The sequence below is a fragment of the Lampris incognitus genome, chromosome 1 (assembly GCF_029633865.1).
Source record: "Lampris incognitus isolate fLamInc1 chromosome 1, fLamInc1.hap2, whole genome shotgun sequence".
NCBI classification, from domain to species: Eukaryota; Metazoa; Chordata; class Actinopteri; order Lampriformes; family Lampridae; genus Lampris; species Lampris incognitus.
The window spans coordinates 79,229,237-79,252,951 of NC_079211.1; the positions used below are offsets into that span (position 1 = coordinate 79,229,237).

Genomic DNA, 23,715 nt, shown 5'->3' on the forward strand with positions numbered 1-23,715 from the left:
GCATTAAACAATTGATGTTGTGTTTAAGATGTTGTGTTTACACAATTTATACAACACAACATTGAAAGAGGATAACAGAATTATAATGGACATAAAATATATGAAGACTACGATGAGGAGGATGCCAAGCAGTGTCCAGACGCCACCGGAACAGCCCAGGACCCGAGCCAGGTGACCACCATCACCGTGGAGACCTGACAGGAGGACAGAGTACACATGCACACAGGGAGACTCACATCACACCGTTCACACACACGGGAGAGACAAGAAAAGACATTAGTCACAGACACTAGCTCCCTCCCTGCTCCTCACTGCCAGCTGTTTCCGGCTTCCGCCTTCGTGAGCTCGATAGCTGCTGTTTATGCTGCTCTTCCTCCCGGCTCCCGCTTCTCTCTGTTCTGCCCTGACCTCTTCATTTGTTCTGATTTATCTATTTCCTGTGCTTCGTTCACTTACCACTACAGTCTCAGATGACTCTTGTGTTTAGTAGGCAGCCTCTCGTTCCTAGTTTGTTACTAGCTTCAAGCTTAGCCTAGCTTAGTGCTAGCCTAGCTAAGCAGTTAGCTCTATTTCATTCTCAGTCAAAGCAGCCTCGTTAAAACGATGGTGTGTGGTGGCTGCTCCATAGTTCCAGACCGGTTGTCTCTACTAGAGAGACATGTCTGTGAGTTAGAGCAGCTGCTTTCGGCTGGGATTACATTAGATGTGACGGGCACTCCAGGTAGCAGCACTTTCTGTCTGTTTACCGGCGTGGGAAGGCTCACAAGAGCAAGCCATCAGTCATGTGGCCTGGTCTGCAGTCACCTCTCCCAACTGCAAACCGGTTTTCTCCACTCACCAGCCCTGTTGGTAGTCCTACCGGCCAGCATGCTTCTCCCCCTCCTGTCGACAGAGTAAAGCAACGCACTGTAGAGCCGAAGGAACGGAGAAGACCGTAGGTTCACACTTTAGCCGTGTAGGCAACTTTCTTTAATCCACGGTAAATCAGAGAGACAACCAAACCACAGCTCGACTGAGACGAGGTGGCAAGAATAACCAGAAAACTGGCTGGACAACCATAACTTAACCCTGCGTTAACCTGCCAGGGCAACCATGACTTAACCCTTAGTTCCTGGGTTGAATTTTGTCCCCAATACGTGTCCACCACATGAGCCCCCCCAGAATTCGCCCTAGTAATCGAAGTCAGGCAGGCGCGGGGGGCCTATCGGCCCCCCGCGGCGGCTCCGGATAACAGGGGCCGGAGTGTCTCTGGGAGGCATGTGGAGGTCGGCCTGAGGAGCAGAAGAGGCAGCTCGGGCCTCCACGGGGGGAGGAGGCGGAGCCGGGGGACGACCGCGACGAGGAGGTTGGGCTAACTCCAACGGCTGCGTCAAGTCCAGGTGTGCGGGTTTAACTCGGTCCACTGAAACATGCTCGGCCGTGCCCCCAAAATCCACCACCAGGTGCTTAGTTCCCCGTTCCAGGACGCGGAAGGGGCCGTCATAAGGGGGTTGCAGAGGGGGGCGGTGTGCGTCGTGACGGATGAACACGTAGTCCGCTGACTGCAGACCTGGGGGCACCTGGGACACCGGAGCGCCGTGTTGGGCGGTAGGGACGGGTGTGAAAGCTCTGACCCCGTCCAGCAAGGAGGCTCGTTGGTCCACAGCTGACCAGGGACGCGTTGCATTGGGCATGAAATCGCCTGGGACTCGCAGCGGCGTGCCGTACACCAGCTCCGCAGAGGAGGCTTGTAGGTCTTCCTTCGGGGCGGTCCGCAGGCCCAGCATGACCCATGGGAGCTTGTCGACCCAGTTGCAGTCCTTGAGAGTAGCCCGAAGCGCAGCCTTCATGGACCGGTGGAAGCGCTCACATAGGCCGTTCGCCTGAGGGTGGTAGGCGGTAGTGCGATGAAGCTTGACGCCCAGAGCCTCACCCACAGCATTCCATAGCTCTGAGGTAAACTGTGGCCCGCGGTCAGATGAAAGGTCGGAAGGCGTACCGAAACGTGAGACCCACGACCCAATAAAAGCCCGGGCCACATCAGCAGACGTCGTGGATGCCAGGGGAACAGCTTCAGGCCAGCGCGTAGTCCTGTCCACCACAGTGAAGAGGTAGGTGAACCCATGGGAGGGGGGTAGGGGACCAACCAGGTCGACGTGGACATGGTCAAATCGTCTCTCCGGCACTGCGAAGCGTTCCAGGGGCGCCTTAATGTGGCGGTGTATCTTAGCCCGCTGACAGGCAACACACGAGTCGGCCCACGCTTTCACGTCTCTCTTAAGTCCCTCCCACACAAACTTAGCAGAGGTCAGGCGCACGGATGGCTTACCGCCTGGATGAGAGAGGCCGTGCACAGCTTCAAATACGGGGCGTCTCCAGCTGTGCGGGACGATGGGCCTGGGCTGTCCTGTGGAGACGTCACACAGGAGGGTTACACCTGTATCGCTGAAAGGAACGTCCTGCAGGCGGAGCCCCGTGTCGGAGGCCCGGAGACGGAGGATGCTCGGGTCCGTGGCCTGGTCAGCAGCCATCTGTGCATAGTCAAGGCCTAGGTGGACCGCTCCAATCACTGCCCTAGAGAGGCAGTCAGCTACCTGGTTAGACTTACCAGCGACGTGCTGGATGTCGGTAGTGAATTCCGAAATGTAGGAGAGTTGTCGCTGCTGGCGAGCGGACCATGGCTCGGCCATCTTGGACATGGCAAACGTGAGGGGCTTGTGGTCCACGTACGCAGTAAACTCGCGGCCCTCTAGCAGGAAACGGAAATGCCGGACGGCGAGCCAGAGACCGAGGAGTTCCCTGTCAAAAGTACTATACTTGCGCTCTCGGGGTGTAAGCTGGCGACTGAAAAAGGCCAAAGGCTGCCAAGCCCCCCCCCACCCACTGTTCGTGAACCGCACCAACAGCATAGTCCGATGCATCCGTGGTTATGGAAATAGGCCCTGTAGGTGAAGGATGCGCTAGCAGGGTAGCCTGGGAGAGCGCAGCTTTAGTCTCGGTGAACGCACGGTCCCGCTCTGCTGTCCAGTCGACCGCCTGGTTGGGGGACATGCCTTTCAGCGCCTCGTACAGTGGCCGGATGATAAAGGCGGCTCGGGGAATGAAGCGGTGGTAGAATGTCACCATCCCGATGAACTCCCTGAGCGCACGAGCTGTTTGGGGGCGCGGAAAGGCCGCCACCGCTTCCACCTTTGAGGGCAGGGGGACTGCCCCGTCCCCAGTGATGCGGTGCCCGAGGAAATCAATGGCTGTCAGCCCGAACCGGCACTTCGCCGGGTTGACGATCAGCCCATGCTGGCTGAGGCGTGTGAAGAGGGCATGAAGATGGGACAGGTGTTCTTCCTCGGAGGCGCTGGCGATGAGTATGTCGTCCAAATAGACGAAGATGAAAGGAAGGCCACGGAGCACTGAATCCATCAGCCGCTGAAAGGATTGGGCCGCGTTTTTGAGTCCAAATGGCATTCGTAGGAATTCAAATAGGCCGAATGGGGTAGTCACCGCTGTCTTGGGGATGTCTGAGGGGTGCACGGGAACTTGATGATAACCACGGACCAGGTCGACTTTTGAGAAGACGCATTTGCCAGACAGGTTTGCAGAAAAGTCCTGGATATGCGGGACAGGATAGCGGTCGGGCGTGGTGGCGTCATTTAGTCGGCGGTAGTCCCCGCATGGGCGCCAACCTCCATCAGGCTTAGCGACGATGTGGAGTGGGGACGCCCACGGGCTGTCAGAGCGGCGGATGATCCCCATGCGTTCCAGGTGCTCGAACTCAGACTTGGCAATGGCGAGTTTGGCGGGGTCGAGACGCCTGGCTCTGGCGTAGACCGGGGGCCCCTTCGTAGCAATGTGATGCTCCACCCCATGCTTAGCGGTGGGTGCAGAGAAGGTAGACTGGGTGAGGTCAGGGAACTCAGCGAGGAGGCGGTTGAACTTGTCTGCCTCTGAGAGAGAGTTGGCTAGACCTGCATAGGCCGCTTCCCTCCGCGTACATGCGAAGGAGGAGAAGGTTAAGGCATCGACCAGACGGCTGTTCTGAATGTCCACTAGCAAACCGTAAGCGCACAAAAAATCAGCTCCGAGGAGGGGAAGCGTTACATTGGCCATGACGAACTCCCACGTGAAACGTTGTCCACCAAAACACAGTTCTACAGACCGCACGCCGTAGGTGTGGATAGGGCTGCCGTCAGCCGTCGCCAACTGGGGGCCCCGCTCCCCGCCCATGATGTCGACGTCAGTAGCAGGGAGCACGCTTCTCTGTGCGCCCGTGTCACAAAGAAATCGCCGACCGGAGATGGTGTCGAGGATGAAGAGTAGCCTGCTCGTATCGCCAACACTCATGGCCACTACTGAGTGTTGGCCCTCTCGTTTCCCGTCGGCCTGTAGTTGCAGGGGGAACGGCACCGTTTAGCTTTCGCACCAAATCGAGCGTGGTACATACAGAGTCCAGAGGGCTTGTAGCGGTCTGATGCTGTGGCGCCACCGTCGGGCCACGCCCGCGATGTCGGCGGGGGGCCAGTGAAGGTAGGAGCCAGCACCCCGGCATGGGAGGAACGTTGTGTAGCGACGAAGAATCGGACAGCCTCCTTTGCCAGCTCACGGGGATCAGTGATGGTGGAGTTAGCGAGCGCAGTCTGGACGTGGGGCGGCATGTTGCGCAGAAACAGCTCCATAAACAGGAAACATGGCTTTTCTTAACCCAGTAGGTTTAACATCCCGCTCATTAGCTCCGATGGTTTGCCATCTCCCAAGCCCTGAATTGCGAAGAGGCGACGTGCTCTCTCCGTTGTTGACAGTTCAAAAGTTTCAAGGAGGAGATGTTTAAGTGCGGCGTATTTACCATCGGCCGGTGGGTTGGTTATGAAACCGCTTATCCTGGAAGCAGTAGCGCCCCCCAGCGCTGCCACTACGTAGTAGTACCTGGTCTCGTCTGCTGTTATGTCTCTGAGCGCGAACTGTGCCTCAGCCTGCGCGAACCATGTAGCCGCGGAAGACTCCCAAAACTCCGGCAGTTTAATTGCAACGGCGTTCGAAGCCATAATGTCTGTGGTTTCAGAAAACTTATCCGAAAACCGACGTCGGGGTCACCAGTGTAGAGCCGAAGGAACGGAGAAGACCGTAGGTTCACACTTTAGCCGTGTAGGCAACTTTCTTTAATCCACGGTAAATCAGAGAGACAACCAAACCACAGCTCGACTGAGACGAGGTGGCAAGAATAACCAGAAAACTGGCTGGACAACCATAACTTAACCCTGCGTTAACCTGCCAGGGCAACCATGACTTAACCCTTAGTTCCTGGGTTGAATTCTGTCCCCAATACGTGTCCACCACAGCACACTAGTGATAGGAGACTCCATTACCCGCAATGTTAGATTAGCTTCGCCAGCCTTGGTTCACTGTTTACCCGGGGCCGGAGTCTCCGACATAGAGGCTAATCTTAGGGTGCTGGCATCACGGAGGGAGAGTCAGGGAACCCAGGCACACAGCACCACTACTTTCTGCAACACTGTTATTCATGTTGGCACCGATAATGCTAGGATGACGCAATCAGAGGTCACAAATCCAGCCTAGTCAGGACGCTTCAGTTTGCCACACATATGTGTTGGACTGACGGGGGGATCGCCGGATGCAATACACGTGTTACCTCCGGCTTGGTCGGGCATCCCTTCAGACACAATTAGCCGTGTCTGCCGATGGGAAGCCGGAAGTGGGTATGTGTCGGACTGACGGGGGGATCGCCGGATGCAATACCCGTGTTACCTCCGGCTTGGTCGGGCATCCCTTCAGACACAATTAGCCGTGTCTGCCGATGGGAAACCGGAAGTGGGTATGTGTCCTGGTCGCTGCACTAGTGTCTCCTCTGGTCAGCCGGGGTGCCTCTTTGGGGGGAGGGGGAACTGGGGGGAATAGTGTGAACCTCCCACGCACTACATCCCCCTGGTGAAACTCCTCACTGTCAGGTGAATAGAAGCGGCTGGTGACTCCACATGTATCGGAGGAGGCATGTGGTAGTCTGCAGCCCTCCTCAGATCAGCAGAGGGGGTGGAGCAGCGACCAGAACAGCTCGGAAGAGTGGGGTAATTGGCCAAGTACGACTGGGGAAGAAAAAAGTGGAGGGGGGGGGGGACAAACAAAAAAAAGAGAAAGATGTGTTGGCATCGATTAATTGTCTCTGCTCCCTTACCTGTGAGGGGTAATGATGAGATGTACAGTAGGCTCACCTCAATGAACCGCTGGCTGGCTCGTTACTGTAATGAGCAGGGAATCAGCTTTGTTGATAACTGGCCTTCTTTCTGGGGCCACCCTTACCTGCTGAAAGCGGACGGCATTCACCCTACCGGGGACGGCATTCGACCTACTGGGGATGGTACTCACCCTACTGGGGAACGCATTCACCTTATTGGGGACGGTATTCACCCTACTGGGGGCGGCATTCGCCCTACTGGGGACAGTATTCACCCTACTGGGGATGGCATTCACTCTACCGGGGATGGCATTCACCCAACCGGGGACGGCATTCACCCTACTGGGGACGTCATTCGCCCTACCGGGGACAGTATTCACCCTATTGGGGGCGGCATTCGCCCTACTGGGGATGGTATTCACCCTACTGGGGAACGCATTTGCCCTCCTGGGGACGGTATTCACCCTCCTGGGGACGGCATTCACCCTACTGGGGATGGCATTCACCCTACTGGGGACGGCGCCGCTCTTTTGTCTAGCAATATAGATAGCTGTTTACGTTTAGTTTGACACTAGGGACTTATCATTCAGCAGGTTGCAGGTGATTAGAGAGCCTGCTAGGTTTAAATCTAGTGCGGATGTGGAGTCAAGTAGTTTAATTAATATGATTAGTCAGGGAATTTCTCATAGTGTAGATTATCAGTCTGACAGCTTGGTCTATAACATTGAGACTGTCTCCCTACCCTGCTGTATTGCTCCCAAGCTCTCCTCTCCTAAATGTGTGAATCACAAATATCTAATAATCATTCCTACCACTGGTAGTGGTGAAATGTGCAACAAAGCACCTAATAATCTACAAAAAGCGTTGGTCTTCTTTATATTGTCAACTAATAAGACAAGGTTTCTAATTCTACGTAATGTTTCATCTGTTGGTAGCTGTAAAGTTCTGTCTCCTACTTACTGATCACTACAACAAGACGCTTAAAGTTTGATTTCATAAATATCAGATCAGGGCGGCACGGTGGCGCAGTGGTTAGCGCGGTCGCCTCACAGCAAGAAGGTCCTGGATTCGAGCCCCAGAGTAGTCCAAACTTGGGGGTCGTCACGGGTCGTCCTCTGTGTGGAGTTTACATGTTCTTGCCGTGTCTGTGTGGGTTTCCTCCGGGTGATCCGGTTTCCTCCCACAGTCCAGAGACATGTAGGTCAGGTGAATCAGTTGTACTAAATCATCCCTAGGTGTGATTGTGTGTGTGTGTCAGCAATATCAGATCACTGTCTACCAAAGCCTTACTAATGAACGATCTGATTCTTGAACATAATTTTGATATGGTTGGGTTAGGTGACACATGGCTGAAACCGGCCATCCAACGTGCAGTTCTACCTCTTCTTGTCGATCAGCTGATTTGGCGATCCCGGCCAGGCGGTCTCGGTGTGACGAGAACATCTTCAGCGATTCCAACGAGCAACAACAGTGACCGTACACACGTGAGCCCATACGATGTCCAACCAAGTGATAATGACTGTAGGAAAAGCCTGCACAAACACGTGAACAACAAAAACAAGTGCAGGCCAGTAAGCAGGACAGTCCAAACCGGAAGTGGAAAGTCTTTCAAACAATAGTAAGCAACACGAGAATTATTTGGGATCCAAGAGCAAAACTAAAGGGTATATTAGGAGGACACCTAAATATACGAAGGTCAGATAAATCATACTGTGGTGAGCCGGCGTGGAAGAAGGAGTCAAGAGGCAGAGATCTTTTTTAATGGTAGCTCCCGTGTCCCATACACTGCACGACCCCAGGAGTGCTCTTTCATCTTGCTCCTCCCCCAATGTTTGCCTAACAATGCCTTCCCCTAACGAGGTCACTATTCAGTGCACCAGTCTTAGTCATGGTCCTACAGTCAGTCAGGAAAATGGTCGGCTACCCAGTCCGAGTCGAACCCCCAAACAAACAACAATCATGGCATGAACACAACATTTAAAGACATAAATGATAACTTGATTAACACAAAAAGTCCCTTGAGTCCTTGTGCTCCCCCAGTGCGGAGCCACCGGCAGTCGGAGCGTCCGCCTCCCCCAGTCATTACACAGCCCCTCACCCAATATATAGTCCCTCAAAAGTCCAGGCTGTTGCCACTGGCATACAGACCGCCCAAAGCCCCATGTTTCATAGGCCCTCTACTGCCGCACTCCGGTGCCGGCCCGGGCCCAGCAGTTGCAGGAGTCAGAGCAGTGTACGTGCAGCTCCACGTCTCGTTTACAGCCAGGCGAGTAGAACTGCCCCCGGAGGCGGTGGAGGGTCTTGGCGTTCCTATGGTGCCCTGCCCCACCGAGCCATGGACCATCTGGAGAACCTGGGGATGCAGCATACGGGGCACCAACAGCTGCGTGGTCAACAGGAACAACCTCTCCTCGTTGCTGACGGTCTGGACAGCAGCCACCGTCGGTGTCATTTGCTCCCGTTCCTCCTGCCAGCGGAACTTTTATTTTTTTGTGTATTGTTTCGCCCTTTTTCCACCCAATTGTATCTGGCCAATTACCCCACTCTTCCAAACAGTCCCGATCTCTGCTCCACCCCCTCTGCTGAGCCAGGGAGGGCTGCAGACTACCACATGCCTCCTCCCATAGATGTGGAGTTGCCAGCCGCTTCTTTTCACCTGACAGTGAGGAGTTTCACCAGGGGGACATAGCGCGTGGGAGGATCATGCTATTCCCCCCAGTTTCCCCTCCCCTTGAATAGGCGTCCTGACCAGAGGAGGTGCTAGTGCAGCGACCAGGACACATACCTACATCCGGCTTCCCACCCGCACACACAGCCAATTGTGTCTGTAGGGATGCCCAACCAAGCCGGAGATAACACAGGGATTCACACCGCCGGTCGCCATGTTGGTAGGCAACAGAATAGACCGCCACGCCAACTGGACGCTCATCCCAGGTCATCCTCTGTGTGGAGTTTATATATTCTCCCTGTGTCTGCATGGGTTTCCTCCTGGTGCTCCGGGTTCCTCCCACCATCAAAACATGCATGTTAGGGTTAATTCTTCTGCCTGTGCTCCTGAGCAAGGCAATGGAAAGAAGAACTGGAGTTCGTCCACGGGTGCTGCACCTGCCCACTGCTCCTATACAATAGGATGGGTTACATGCAGAGAACACGTTCGTTGTAACCTACAATGACAAAATAAAATGGCTTTCTTCTTGTGGACTTGTGACTGAAGTGTATTACAGTCTGTGGTCATGTGACTGAGGTGTGTTACAGCGGTGGTCAGTGTTACAGCGGTGGTCATGTGACTGAGGTGTATTACAGCGGTGGTCAGTGTTACAGCGGTGGTCATGTGGCTGAGGTGTATGACAGCGGTGGTCATGTGACTGAGGTGTATGACAGCGGTGGTCATGTGGCTGAGGTGTATTACAGCGGTGGTCAGTGTTACAGTGGTGGTCATGTGGCTGAGGTGTATGACAGCGGTGGTCATGTGACTGAGGTGTATGACAGCGGTGGTCATGTGGCTGAGGTGTATCACAGCGGTGGTCATGTGACTGAGGTGTATGACAGCGGTGGTCATGTAACTGAGGTGTATGACAGCGGTGGTCATGTGGCTGAGGTGTATCACAGCGCTGGTCATGTGACTGAGGTGTATGACAGCGGTGGTCATGTGACTGAGGTGTATGACAGCAGTGGTCATGTAACTGAGGTGTATTACAGTGGTGGTCATGTAACTGAGGTGTATTACAGTGGTTGTCATGTAACTGAGGTGTATGACAGCGATGGTCATGTGACTGAGGTATTACAGTGGTGGTCATGTAACTGAGGTGTATGACAGCGGTGGTCATGTGACTGAGGTATTACAGTGGTGGTCATGTAACTGAGGTGTATTACAGTGGTGGTCATGTGACTGAGGTATTACAGTGGTGGTCATGTAACTGAGGTGTATTACAGTGGTGGTCATGTAACTGAGGTGTATGACAGCGGTGGTCATGTGACTGAGGTGTATGACAGTGGTGGTCATGTGACTGAGGTGTATTACGGTGGTTGTCATGTAACTGAGGTGTATGACAGCGGTGGTCATGTGACTGAGGTGTATTACAGTGGTTGTCATGTAACTGAGGTGTATGACAACGGTGGTCATATGACTGAGGTGTATGACAGTGGTGGTCATGTGGCTGAGGTGTATGACAGTGTTGGTCATGTGGCTGAGGTGTATGACAGTGGTGGTCATGTGACTGAGGTGTATGACAGTGGTGGTCATGTAACTGAGGTGTATGACAGTGGTGGTCATGTGGCTGAGGTGTATTACAGTGGTGGTCATGTGACTGAGGTGTATGACAGTGGTGGTCATGTGACTGAGGTGTATTACAGCGGCGGTCATGTGACTGAGGTGTAAGACAGTGGTGGTCATGTAACTGAGGTGTATGACAGCGGTGGTCATGTGACTGAGGTGTATTACAGTGGTTGTCATGTAACTGAGGTGTATGACAACGGTGGTCATATGACTGAGGTGTATGACAGTGGTGGTCATGTGACTGAGGTGTATGACAGTGGTGGTCATGTAACTGAGGTGTATGACGGTGGTCATGTGACTGAGGTGTATGACAGTGATGGTCATGTGGCTGAGGTGTATTACAGTGGTGGTCATGTGGCTGAGGTGTATTACAGTGGTGGTCATGTGACTGAGGTATTACAGCGGCGGTCATGTGACTGAGGTGTAAGACAGTGGTGGTCATCTGACTGAGGTGTATTACAGTGGTGGTCTTGTGGCTGAGGTGAGGTGTATGACAGTGGTGGTCATGTGGCTGAGGTGTATGACAGTGGTGGTCATGTGGCTGAGGTGTATGACAGTGGTGGTCATGTGGCTGAGGTGAGGTGTATGACAGTGGTGGTCATGTGGCTGAGGTGTATGACAGTGGTGGTCATGTGGCTGAGGTGTATGACAGTGGTGGTCATGTGGCTGAGGTGTATTACAGTGGTGGTCATGTGGCTGAGGTGTATTACAGTGGTGGTCATGTGGCTGAGGTGTATGACAGTGGTGGTCATGTGGCTGAGGTGTATGACAGTGGTGGTCATGTGGCTGAGGTGTATGACAGTGGTGGTCATGTGACTGAGGTGTATTACAGCGGCGGTCATGTGACTGAGGTGTAAGACAGTGGTGGTCATCTGACTGAGGTGTATTACAGTGGTGGTCTTGTGGCTGAGGTGAGGTGTATGACAGTGGTGGTCATGTGGCTGAGGTGTATGACAGTGTTGGTCATGTGGCTGAGGTGTATGACAGTGGTGGTCATGTGACTGAGGTGTATTACAGCGGTGGTCATCTGACTGAGGTGTATTACAGTGGTGGTCTTGTGGCTGAGGTGAGGTGTATGACAGTGGTGGTCATGTGGCTGAGGTATATGACAGTGGTGGTCATGTGGCTGAGGTGTATTACAGTGGTGATCACGTGGCTGTGGTGTATTACAGTGGTGGTCATTTGACTGAGGTGTATTTCAGTGGTGGTCACGTAGCTGAGGTGGAGTATCTTGCTGTGGATTGAGTTTTTAAGTAACCTGAAGTTTATATACTCATTTATTGCCTCATTCATCTCTATGTCCCCTATCCCTCCATCCAACTTCTGTCCTGTCCTGCAGAGTTTTCTTCCTGGACATAACAGATGAGGTTGCCATAGAGAGGATCAGTCTCGGAGCCACAGACCCCGTCAGTGGAAAGAGGTCAGTGGTCCAGCTGTCTGTCACTGAACGGGTTTTGCTGGGGAGGCATAGAATCCCGGTAATGACTGACACCCAGCAAGAATGAAAAAACAAACTGTGACACAACATCTCTTTTACAGAACATCTAACCTACACAGCCCAACACAATCCTACACTTCCGTACACCATCGTACAACATTATGCACCCTGTACACTATCCTACACCATTATACACCCTATACACTATGCTACACTGTTATGCAGCCTATACACTATCCTACACCGTTATACACCCTATACACTATCCTACACCATTATGCACACTATACACTATCCTACAACATTATACACACTATACACTATCCTACAACATTATACACCCTATACACTGTCCTACACCATTATACACCCTATACACTATCCTACACCATTATACACCCTTTACACTATCCTACACCATTCTGCACCCTATACACTATCCTACACCATTATACACCCTTTACACTATCCTACACCATTATGCACCCTATACACTATCCTACACCATTCTGCACCCTATACACTAACCTGCACATTATACACCCTATACACTATCCTGCACATTATACACCCTACACACTATCCTACACCATTATGCACCCTATACACTATCCCATACCATTCTGCACCATATACACTATCCTACACATTATACACCCTTTACACTATCCTACACCGTTATGCAGCCTATACACTATCCTACACCATTATGCACCCTATACACTATCCTACACCATTCTGCACCCTATACACTATCCTGCACATTATACACCCTACACACTATCCTACACCATTATGCACCCTATACATTATCCCATACCATTCTGCACCATATACACTATCCTACACCATTATACACCCTTTACACTATCCTACACAGTTATGCAGCCTATACACTATCCTACGCCATTATACACCCTATACACTATCCTACGCCATTATACACCCTATACACTACCCTACGCCATTATACACCCTATACACTATTCTACACCGTTATGCACCCTATATACACTATCCTACACCATTATACACCCTATATAATATCCTACACAATTATGCACCCTATACACTATTTACACCATTATACACCCTATACACTACCCTACACCATTATGCACCCTATACACTATCCTACACCATTATACACCCTATACAATGTCCTACACCATTATGCACCCTATACACCGTCCTACACCATTATGCACCCTATACACTATCCTACACCATTATGCACCCTATACACTAACCTACACCATTATGCACCCTTATAAGCCACAATACGCCGGAATCAGAAACAGAGTCATCTTAATTCGCCATGCGACTCTGGTTTCGTGGCTCTCAGTGTAGAACAACACTACTACAACACAACAATCTTTACATATGTACACAAGGACTGACTTATACAGGTGACATTAGAGGTGATAAGGTGCAGTGGTGCAGAGAATATATCAGAGATGCTGAAATACATGTCAGCAGCTTACTTACATACATGACTGAGGTAGATGTACATGACAGAGTGTACCAGTGTACATATAATGTACAGTACAGTATATACAACATGTACAATACACTATGTACAACATGTACAATACAGTATATACAACATGGTTGTATTTATCTGACAGTGTTAAGTGTTCATTTGAATGACAGGCCACAGAAAGAAATTGTTTTTATCTGATTGTTTTGGGGTACAGTGCTCTGTAGCACCTACCAGAGGGGAGGAGTTGGAACAGATTGAGACCAGGATGTGATGGGTCTGCAGTGATGTTGCCTGCCCGTCTCCTGAGTCTGGAGGTGTATAAGTCCTGAATGGAGGGCAGGTTGGCACCAGTGATTTTCTCTGCAGACTTATCTGTCTGTTGTAGTCTGTACCTGTCGTGTTTGGTGGCCAATCCAAACCAGACGGTGATGGCTGTGCAGAGGACAGACTGGATTATTGCAGCGTAGAACTGAATCAGCAGTTCCTGAGGCAGGTTGAACTTCTTGAGCTGCTGGAGAAAGTACATCCTCTGCTGGGCCTTTTTGATGATTGTGTCTATGTTGGATGCCCAACTTAGGTCCTGGGAGATTGTGGAACCCAGAAATCTGTAGGTTTTCACCACAGACACCATGCTGTTGATTATGGTGGAGGGGGGCAATGTTGGGGGACTCCTCCTTAAGTCCACTGTAATCTCCACTGTTTTGAGCGTGTTCAGCTGCAGGTTGTTATGGCTGCACCCTTCGGCCAGCTGATCAACCTCCCATCTGTATGCAGACTTGTCACCATCCTGGATAAGGTCAATGATGGTTGTGTACTCCGTGAACTTTTTTTTTTGTTGGGATTTTTCCCCCTTTGTCTCCTAATTGTACTTGGCCAATTACCCCACTCTTCTGAGCCATCCGGGTCTCTGCTCCATCCCCTCTGCTGATCCGGGGAGGGCTGCAGACTACCACTTGCCTCCTCTGATACATGTGGAGTCGCCAGCTGCTTCTTTTCACCTGACTGTGAGGAGTTTCACCAGGGAGACGTAGCGTGTGGGAGGATCAGGCTATTCCCACCAGTTCCCACCCCCCGAACAGGCATCCCTACCGACCAGAGGAGGTGCTAGTGCAGCGACCAGGACACATACCACATTCGGCTTCCCACCCGCAGTCATGGCTAATTGTGTCTGTAGTGACAGAGGTAACACAGGGATTCGAACTACCGATCCCCATGTTGATAGGCAACGGAATAGACTGCCACACCACCCGGATGCCCTATGTTTTGAAATCTTTTGTCCAATATGTCTCTATCCTAGGACGGAGAGCGAAGCTATTGAGGTATAGCAACTTTTTGCCACCCTTAATCTCCTTTGTGAGTGTATTTCTGGCTTTGTTGTACTGGATCCTGTCTCCACCCCCGTAGGCTTCCTCTTTGGCCCGATGGAGCCGCTTGAGTTTTGTTGTGAACCAGGGCTTATTGTTGTTGAAGGTACAGAAGGTTTTGGTGAGCACACACACGTCCTCACAAAAACTGATGTAAGATGTCACAGTGTCAGTAAGTTCATCCAGGTCTGTAGATGCAGCCTCAAACACGCTCCAGTCAGTGTAATCAAGGCAGGCCTGGAGCTCCACTTGGTCCATTTCCTCACAGTTTTAACCACAGGCTTTGCAGATCTAATTTCTCCCTGTAGGTTGGGATAAGATGAATCAGACTGTGATCAGCGAGGCCCAGGGCTGCACAGGGCCTTTAATATTGTGTAGCGATGGTCCAGAGTATTATATCTCTGGTGGGACATTTAACATGCTGTCTGTATTTTGGCAATTCGTGGCTGAGGTTTGCTCTATTAAAATCCTCAAGGATAATCAGAATCAGAATACTTTATTCATCCCCGAGGGTAATGAGTAGGGAGTCTGGATATTTGCACTCCATGTGTGTAATGTGATCATTCTGGTGTTTTAACACCTCTTTAACACAGGCCTGGGGTGGTTATAGACACCGACCAGAACACATGATGCCGTGGTGAATAGAATGGTACAGTCAGTGATAAAGGTCTCTAAGTGAGGGCTGCATGGTTTCTTCAACTCTGTGGCATCCGTACACCAACCTTCGTTTATGTAGAAGCATACGGATCCACCCCGTTTTCTCCCCGATAGCGTTGTATTGTGGTCTGCCTGGAGGAGTTGGAACTGCAGCAGATGAAGTGTACTGTCCGTGATGTGCTCACTAATCCAGTTTTCAGTGAGACACAGGGCGGCAAATCTGGAAAAGTCTTGAGTGTTTTCTGTTTAGGAGTAGCAGTTTGTCCATCTTGCTGGCCAGAGAGTGGACATTCACCTGGTGGCCTGATGGGAGCGTGGTTCTAAATCCCCGCTGTCCCAGTTTAACGAGCGCTCCAGCTGCTTCATCGTAGTCCGCACAGGGCTGTACCAATCAAGACCTCGGCAAGACTTTTGTTCAATTAAAGTTGGTAAGAAAGTGTGTTGAGTTTGTGCAGTGGACAGTTGGAGACTTGAACATTCTTCTCTGCTGTATGTGATCAGTGAGGGGGCGCTGGAAACTAAACAAAGAAACAAACACAGAAAAAGTACAAGAGCGCAGAACCGAGGCGACCGTCCACGGCGCCCTCTTGATGCATGCAATACACCACCATAAACCACTATACATCACTACACACCGCTATACAATTTACACAATTTAATTCCATTTAGCACATGTTTTTATCCAAAGTGATGTACATCTGAGAGCTGAAACTACACAAGCAAGGATCTAGGCAGAGAGAAAACATGAGTTGGTGCCATAAATCTAAGTTCGAGTCCGATAGGACGTAGGTGCCAACATGCAGTGCACAGAGGCAATAGAGTGCATAGAAGCAGTTTTTTTTCAGTCCATCGTGTACAGAGGGGTGGGTCTTTAGTCTACTCTTAAAGATTGAAAGGGACTCTGCCAATCGAACAGAGTTTGGTAACTCGTTCCACCACCACAGAACTACAGAACAGAAGAGTCTAGCTAGCAACCTAGGGTCCTGTTGTGGTGGGAGTACCAGGCACCTTTCATTGGCAGAGCATAGTGAGCCGGACGGAGCATCGACCTGAATGAGGGAGTTCAGGTAGGGGAAGCTGTTTTAGTTGCTGTTTTGTGAGTGAGTGTCAAGGTTTTGAATTTGATGCAGGCAGCACGTGGGAGCCAGTGGAGGGATGTGAACAGTGGGGTGGCATGTGCTCTTTTGGGCTAGTTGAAGACCAGACATGCTGCTGCTTTCTGGATCATCTCTAGAGGTTTGAACATACAAGCCGGGAGGCCCGCCAGTAAGGTCTTGCAGTAGTCACTGCCTGATAAACTATGAGTATGAATAAAACTGCAACCATCACACAAGAGTCAGAGAAGTTCTGAATATGGTGTGTTGCTTGTAGACTGAACTTTTTACTGATGGAAAACTGTCTCTTTATGTATCTCACGTAAACCAACCTGGTTGGTGATGTAGGTATCATGCCCTGTACCACCCAGCTCCAAACCCAGAGATCCAGTCCAGACTCCAGACCCACCCGGACCACACTGAGCAGAGTGTTCAGTGCAGACTGAGAGAGTACTGGACCCACACCGCTACGCTACAGGTAGTACTTTTCTACACAGTATTTCAGTTGCGGTCAGTGTACAGCTGTGCTTTTTGTATGGCTGGGATACCTGCAGTCAGTTGAGTCTGAAGTCTCTTAGATAAGTGATGATGATGATGAGACGTTTCTTCCACTAAACGTTGTGTCCACATCAACTGTTCAACTTTCGATATATCTATATTTATATAGCGCTTTACCCAAATCCATTTCAACATCTGGAAATCTGATAAAAGGTTTCAGGTAACAAACACAGACATGTAAATTAAGGACTGTGAGTTTCTTATTTTGAAGCAAGTAACTGATGGATGGGGTAACAGAGAAGAATAAGGTTCAGGTATAAAGAGCATGAAAACGCTTCTGCAGAGCAACATTTATCCAGTAGACACACGCGTACAGAGTGAAAAGAGAAGGCAGCTGGAGGGCAGACAGGAAAGCACCGGTAAGAGTCTTCCGCTTGTCTGCCAGGCCGCTGCTGTTCACAGTCACACATTCAAAAGCTTCACAGGCAAGTACCATGACTCCATGAGCAGTGAAATACTTTTTTTGGCAAACTCTCAATTGTGCAGCAAGGAGAAGTAGAACAACACCTATGAATATACGTATATGTGAAAATAATACGCAATGTGCAAAAGTCTGTACGGAGGAAGGTGTCGGAGGCAAGGTGTCAGTAGTAAGTGTAAGTTATTTATGTTTTATTGGGTATTAAGTACCCTATGGCCCGGGGAAAGAAACTCCTGAGTCTCTCAGTGTTGGCCTTGTGGCTGCAGAGGTGTCTGCCTGACCGCAGTGGCTGAAACAGTCTGGTATGATGGGATCCATAATGATCCTTTTAGTCCTGGTCGTGCACCGCCTGTTATACAAGTCCTGTAGGGGCTGAGTGTGGTCCCAGTGGTACACTCAAGTCAGCCGTACCACTCTGCAGGGCCATTTGGTCTGAGAGCTAGACGTTCCCATACCACTTTCACTATTTCATACAGTGAAAATAATTAACAACAAACAAAATAATATAGTGTATCATTATATAAGATAATGTAGTATATTGTGGGAGTGCAGGAATGAGGAGACGGAGAGATTCGAGTCGAGTCAATTCCGTTTACTCGCCACACAAAACAACACCGATACAGCACAATCTCTCCTGGCAACCAGCTAACCAACCGCTAGGCTGCTGCAAACATGGCTCCACCCCGGAAACCCCAAGCAGTGCCTACGTCAGCACTCTGAATGTCTGCCTTAAAGGAGCAGCAGCCCCTGCTGAATCTACCCTCATTTGTGTATCACCACTATATATTATATGAAATATATTTTTGAATAATATTATTCAAAAATAAATAACAACACAATGATAATTGAAACATGAACACAACATTAACAAAACAATGATCCAAACATGATCGTTACAGTCCCATAATCTTTTGCGCTTCCCCAGCGCGTAGCCATCCTCCGTCTAGCCACCGCCTCCCCGGTCGCTACAACATGTCGGTCGGTAGAGCACTTCTAGTGTTGGTAAGCTGCTTTTGAAAGGTTTAAAAAAAAAGTGACGATAGCACGGAGACGCTCCAGCAACCGTCTGCACCGCAACATAATAGTAATAATAATAATATCATACATGACCACCGCATTCTGCAACATAATAATAAATAATAATAATACATATCACCAATCCTTATCCAGTTCCTAACAGCAAATATGGACCAGTGGAAAACAACTCTTGTTCTAAAATACACAGACGGGACGCTACATTCAAGGCAGAGCAACATCAATAGCGGCATATTTCAAGGCGACTCTCTTTCTCCTCTCCTCTTCTGCATAGCTCTTACTCCACTATCCTCCCTCCAGAACAACACCAGCTATGGTTATACGACAGGTTCATGCACTATTAACCATCTGGTCTACATGGATGACCTGAAAACCTTTACCAAGAATGACCAAGAACAAACTGGCCTATTGACCATCGTAAAAGGCTTCAGTGACGACATCAAAATGGAGTTTGGACAAGACAAATGTGCCAAAGCTACATTCAAAAAAGGAAAACTTACCACCACCGAAAACATCCACACTGACCTAGACACCACCATCCAAGACCTAGAACAAGAAGGCACATACAAATACCTGGGAGTGAACGAAGGGGACGGGATACAACATGCCAAAATTAAAGAAAAGATCAGAAAGGAGTACTACCGAGGAATACGAATGGTAACAAAACCCCAACTCAATGCCTCCAACCGAATGGAAACCATCAACACCCTGGCTACACCCGTCATAACTTACAGCTTCAACATTGTCGACTGGAAACTAGAAGAGATCAGGAAACTGGATAGAAAAACGAGAAACATACTCACCTTAGAGAGGATGCACCACCCAAAACCTCATGTGGTCTAATCCAGCTGGAAACTGCCTACAAAACAACAACACTAGGCCTAGATACTTACCTTAACACCAGAAATTACCCCCTTCACATGATTGCTAGATAGCATGAAGAACAAAACAAAAAGTACTCTGTAGCTAACAAAGCCACAATGTTCAGAAGAGAGCGCCACCTCCCTGAAACACCGCAACCTGAAAATGAAGCTCCAACCATCCACGCCCGAAAAGTCAAAGAAAAGGCAAAGCATCACGCCCAAGAACAAATGAAACAAAAATGGGAAGGGAAACAAATGCACGGGCAATACCCAAAACGAGTAGGTGAGGAAGATGTAGACCAACATATGTCAAACCAATGGCTCAAAACAGCTGGGCTGACATCCCAAACAGAGGGCTTTGTCATCGCTGCCCAAGACCAGGCCATCAAGACCAGTTACTACCGGAGCAGAATCCTCCAAGATGGCACAGACCCAGCGTGCAGGATATGTGGTCAATTCCAGGAAACCATTGACCATATGGTGGCAGGGTGCCCTGAGCTGGCCAGAACTGAATACCTCCAAAGACACAAGGCCACCACATACCTGCACTGCAACATCTGCAAAGAATTCAACATCAACACAAAAGAAAAACGGTACAAGCACGAGCCCCAAACAGTAACACAGAAAGACCACATCACAATCTTATGGGACATGCCAGTACAGACAGATCCTGAGATGAAGGCCAACAGACCAGACATCGTCACCAAGAACAAAAAAGACAAAAGCTGCCTACTCATCGACATGTCCATCCTGACTGAAAGGCGCACCTCAGTAAGAGTAACTGAAAAACTGTCCAAATATAAAGACCTTGAAATCCAGACTGACCAAATGTGGGGAATGAAAACCACAACAATACCAGTAGTGATAGGAGCCCTGGGACTTGTAAAAACCACAACAATACCAGTAGTGTTAGGAGCCCTGGGACTTGTAAAAACCACAACAGTACCAGTAGTGACAGGAGCCCTGGGACTTGTAAAAACCACAACAGTACCAGTAGTGATAGGAGCCCTGGGACTTGTAAAAACCACAACAGTACCAGTAGTGACAGGAGCCCTGGGACTTGTAAAAACCACAACAGTACCAGTAGTGACAGGAGCCCTGGGACTTGTAAAAACCACAACAATACCAGTAGTGATAGGAGCCCTGGGACTTGTAAAAACCACAACAGTACCAGTAGTGACAGGAGCCCTGGGACTTGTAAAAACCACAACAGTACCAGTAGTGATAGGAGCCCTGGGACTTGTAAAAAAAAAAAAAAAAGGGGATGGAGAAATACACCCAACAGATCCTGCTGGGCAACATCAGAATACAAGAAGTACAGAAGATGGCACTACTTGGAACATCTCATATCCTAAGAAAGGCACTATCCATCAAATAGACCTGCCCGCTTATTATGGTGTATTATGGCATGAAGTTAAAGGACGTTTGTATCATAATAATAATAATATCACTCTTTTTATTATTACTGTTATTAATACCATATATCACCATCCACATTCTGTAACATAATAATAATAATACCATACATTACCACCACATTCTGTAACAGAATAATAATAATAATAATGATAATACCGTACATCACCACCACATTCTGTAACACAATAATAATACCGTACATCACCACCACATTCTGTAACATAATAATAATAATGATAATACCATACATTACCACTATTCTGTACCATAATAATACCGTACATCACCGCCACATTCTGTAACATAATACCATACATCACCACCACATTCTGTAACATAATAATAATGATAATAATACCATACATTACCACCAGATTTCTGTAACCTAATAATAATACCATACATTACCACCACATTCTGTAACCTAATAATAATGATAATACCATACATCACCACCACATTCAGTAACATAATAATAATAATAATACCGTACATCACCACCACATTCTGTAACATAATAATAATAATAATAATAATAACAATAATGATAATACCGTACATCACCACCACATTCTGTAACAATAATAATACCGTACATCACCACCACATTCTGTAACATAATAATAATAATGATAATACCATACATTACCACCACATTCTGTAACATAATAATGATAATAATAACAATAAATTGAGTTTGCATAACATGAGGATTGTGTGTAACCCTGTTTTGTTTGTTGGGATACTGAACTGCCACTTGTTCATTTATTTGGTTTGATAAGTAATCAAAAAATTAATTAATAAAATGAATGAATAGGGATAAATATTGGAGTCCTGCATATTGGGAATACATTGTGTGGAACGTGCTATGCCAGGTATTCTCTGTGCCATATCAACTGGTGTGTGTGTGTGTGTGTGTATAGTGTATTTACTCAGATGCGGTCCATGTGAACGCTGACCAGGATCCACACTTGGTGTTCGAGTCGGTGGAGAGCAGACTGATGGAACGAGTGTCTGGACGACTGAGAGACATAAGGAGGAGGAGGAGAACTGAAGAGGAGGGTGGAAATGGGATGGGGTGAATGAGGAGAGGGAGAGCAGAGCCGGACACCGTCAGCTCATCTTCTCTGCTGCCCTGCTCACCTGTCCAGTGTCATCGGGTCACGTTCAGACCTGGTCTGGTCTGGTCTGTTGGAGGTTGGAAGGTGTTTTATGTCCCAGTGACTTGTTAAGGTTGTTCAGGTGGTTTTATCTTCCAGGTTTCAGAGCTGATGGAGCTGTGGGTTGTTTTTCATGTTGTTCTCTTCAGTAAGACAGTGTTAAGTTTGTGGTTCAGTAATAAAGTTGAGAAATATGCAAATGAGCTCTGTTTGTTTCCCAGTGAATTTCTTCACGGCAGTTTGGATGATGCATCATGGGCTTATGTAGCGAATTCAGGGGGCAGCCGGGAACCGCTGCAGCCAGTATGCGAACCCGGGTCTCCTGCACCATGTGCGACTCCGTTGACCGGTCGACTGAAGGGTCTGACCTGTTAGCCAAGGGCTAGCAAGTCTAGTCATCCATAGTCATTACACCTAACCAACTTCACTGCCCAGTACAGCCAGTCTGCTGGTTTGTGTCACTGGGAGCTGCCCAGTACAGCAGCCAGTCTGGACTGGGTGTGCGTGTGGTTGGTCTGTGTGGCACACGGAGCTGACAGGGTTGGTGGCCGTTAGCCGCTGGGCGACACCCAGATAGCATCCGGATGTGGGCCACTTCAGGCAATGATGCAACACTGATGGCTTTCTTCTGGTCCTGACACAATGGATGTGAGCCTGAAGTGGCCCACATGTATAATAGCAAACATGGCCCAAATATGCCAAATCACATGTGGGCCTTTTCTGGCAAAGATGCGGTGCTCTGGGCAACATGTGATCTGGATGTGACCCTCAAGTGGCCCGTGTGGTAAATGGTGAATATGGCCCAAATATCACAAAACACATATGGCCACCTTTGGCAAATATGTGACATTGCTGTGGCTTGGTTCTGGCCCAGATCTGGCAAACAGGAGCGGACCGCCCAAGTGCCATCATTCCAAGCGGTATGTGGGCCGGATGAAGTGTCGGGTGTGGGACGGGTCCGGGCCACAGCAGTTTTGCTGTCTGGGCGGGCAGGAACCATCAGGAGAACCATCAGGAGGATCATCAGGAGTATCATCAGGAGACGCCGTCCGTCACATCAGCAGCTGCCACTTCTCGTTTTCTTCTCTGCCAACTTCCTGTTGTTGACAGGAAAGAGAAAATAGACCTGTCAATCACACTGTAGTGCGTGATTCCACTGGGATGTGTGGCGTTCCTCCTCCAGTGGAATTAGAACATCTAAACCCCCACACGACTTAATTATAGTAATTTGCCAAAATTGTCCCTTTGAAATGCTGTGAGACGTCTCTGTAAGACACATGTGATGGACCGAGTTTTAGAAGGTCTTCATCACATCCACGCCGCTCCGCCCCTCCTGGTGTTTTCATACCGCGGTCTGAAGGAGTTATATCTGTATTCATATTGCACTCAAAAACCCTTTCAACCTCAGAAAATAATCCATCATTTACTGTCACTCACATCTCCATTAAAACGTCTTTGTAAAAGGAAGACAACTGTCTGTTAGAATACAGTTCTCGGTACTGACAGGTCCCAGGTGGGTTTTACACTACCCAGTAACTTTCTAAACATACCTGCTATTCTGCCACTGCTAGACCAGTTGTGTGTATGTGTGTGTGTGAGAGAGAGAGAAAGAGAGAAAACCAGACAAAGAGACAGACAGAGAGAGACAGGCACTGATGCGGCACTGATGGCCTTCTTCTGGTCCTGACACAATGGATGTGAGCCTGAAGTGGCCCACATGTATAATAGCAAACATGGAGATTACGTAATAACCGATATAGACCTTGTCAATTAGAGCATTCACTGTC

The 23,715-nt window shown here is 49.2% G+C and overlaps 1 protein-coding gene across 2 annotated transcripts in view; it reads left to right on the forward strand.

Moving 5' to 3' along the window:
- The window catches only part of ak8 (adenylate kinase 8), a 115,626-nt gene extending 93,501 nt beyond the window's left edge, over nucleotides 1–22,125 (forward strand). For both annotated transcript variants that reach the window (XM_056293897.1, XM_056293903.1), the window contains 3 exons: nucleotides 11,776–11,856; nucleotides 16,821–16,950; nucleotides 21,692–22,125. In XM_056293897.1, coding sequence (XP_056149872.1) covers nucleotides 11,776–11,856; nucleotides 16,821–16,950; nucleotides 21,692–21,850 — 370 coding nt within the window. In that variant the 3' untranslated portion in view covers nucleotides 21,851–22,125. The remainder of the gene's footprint in view (nucleotides 1–11,775; nucleotides 11,857–16,820; nucleotides 16,951–21,691) is intronic.
- Nucleotides 22,126–23,715: the final 1,590 nt, after the last annotated feature.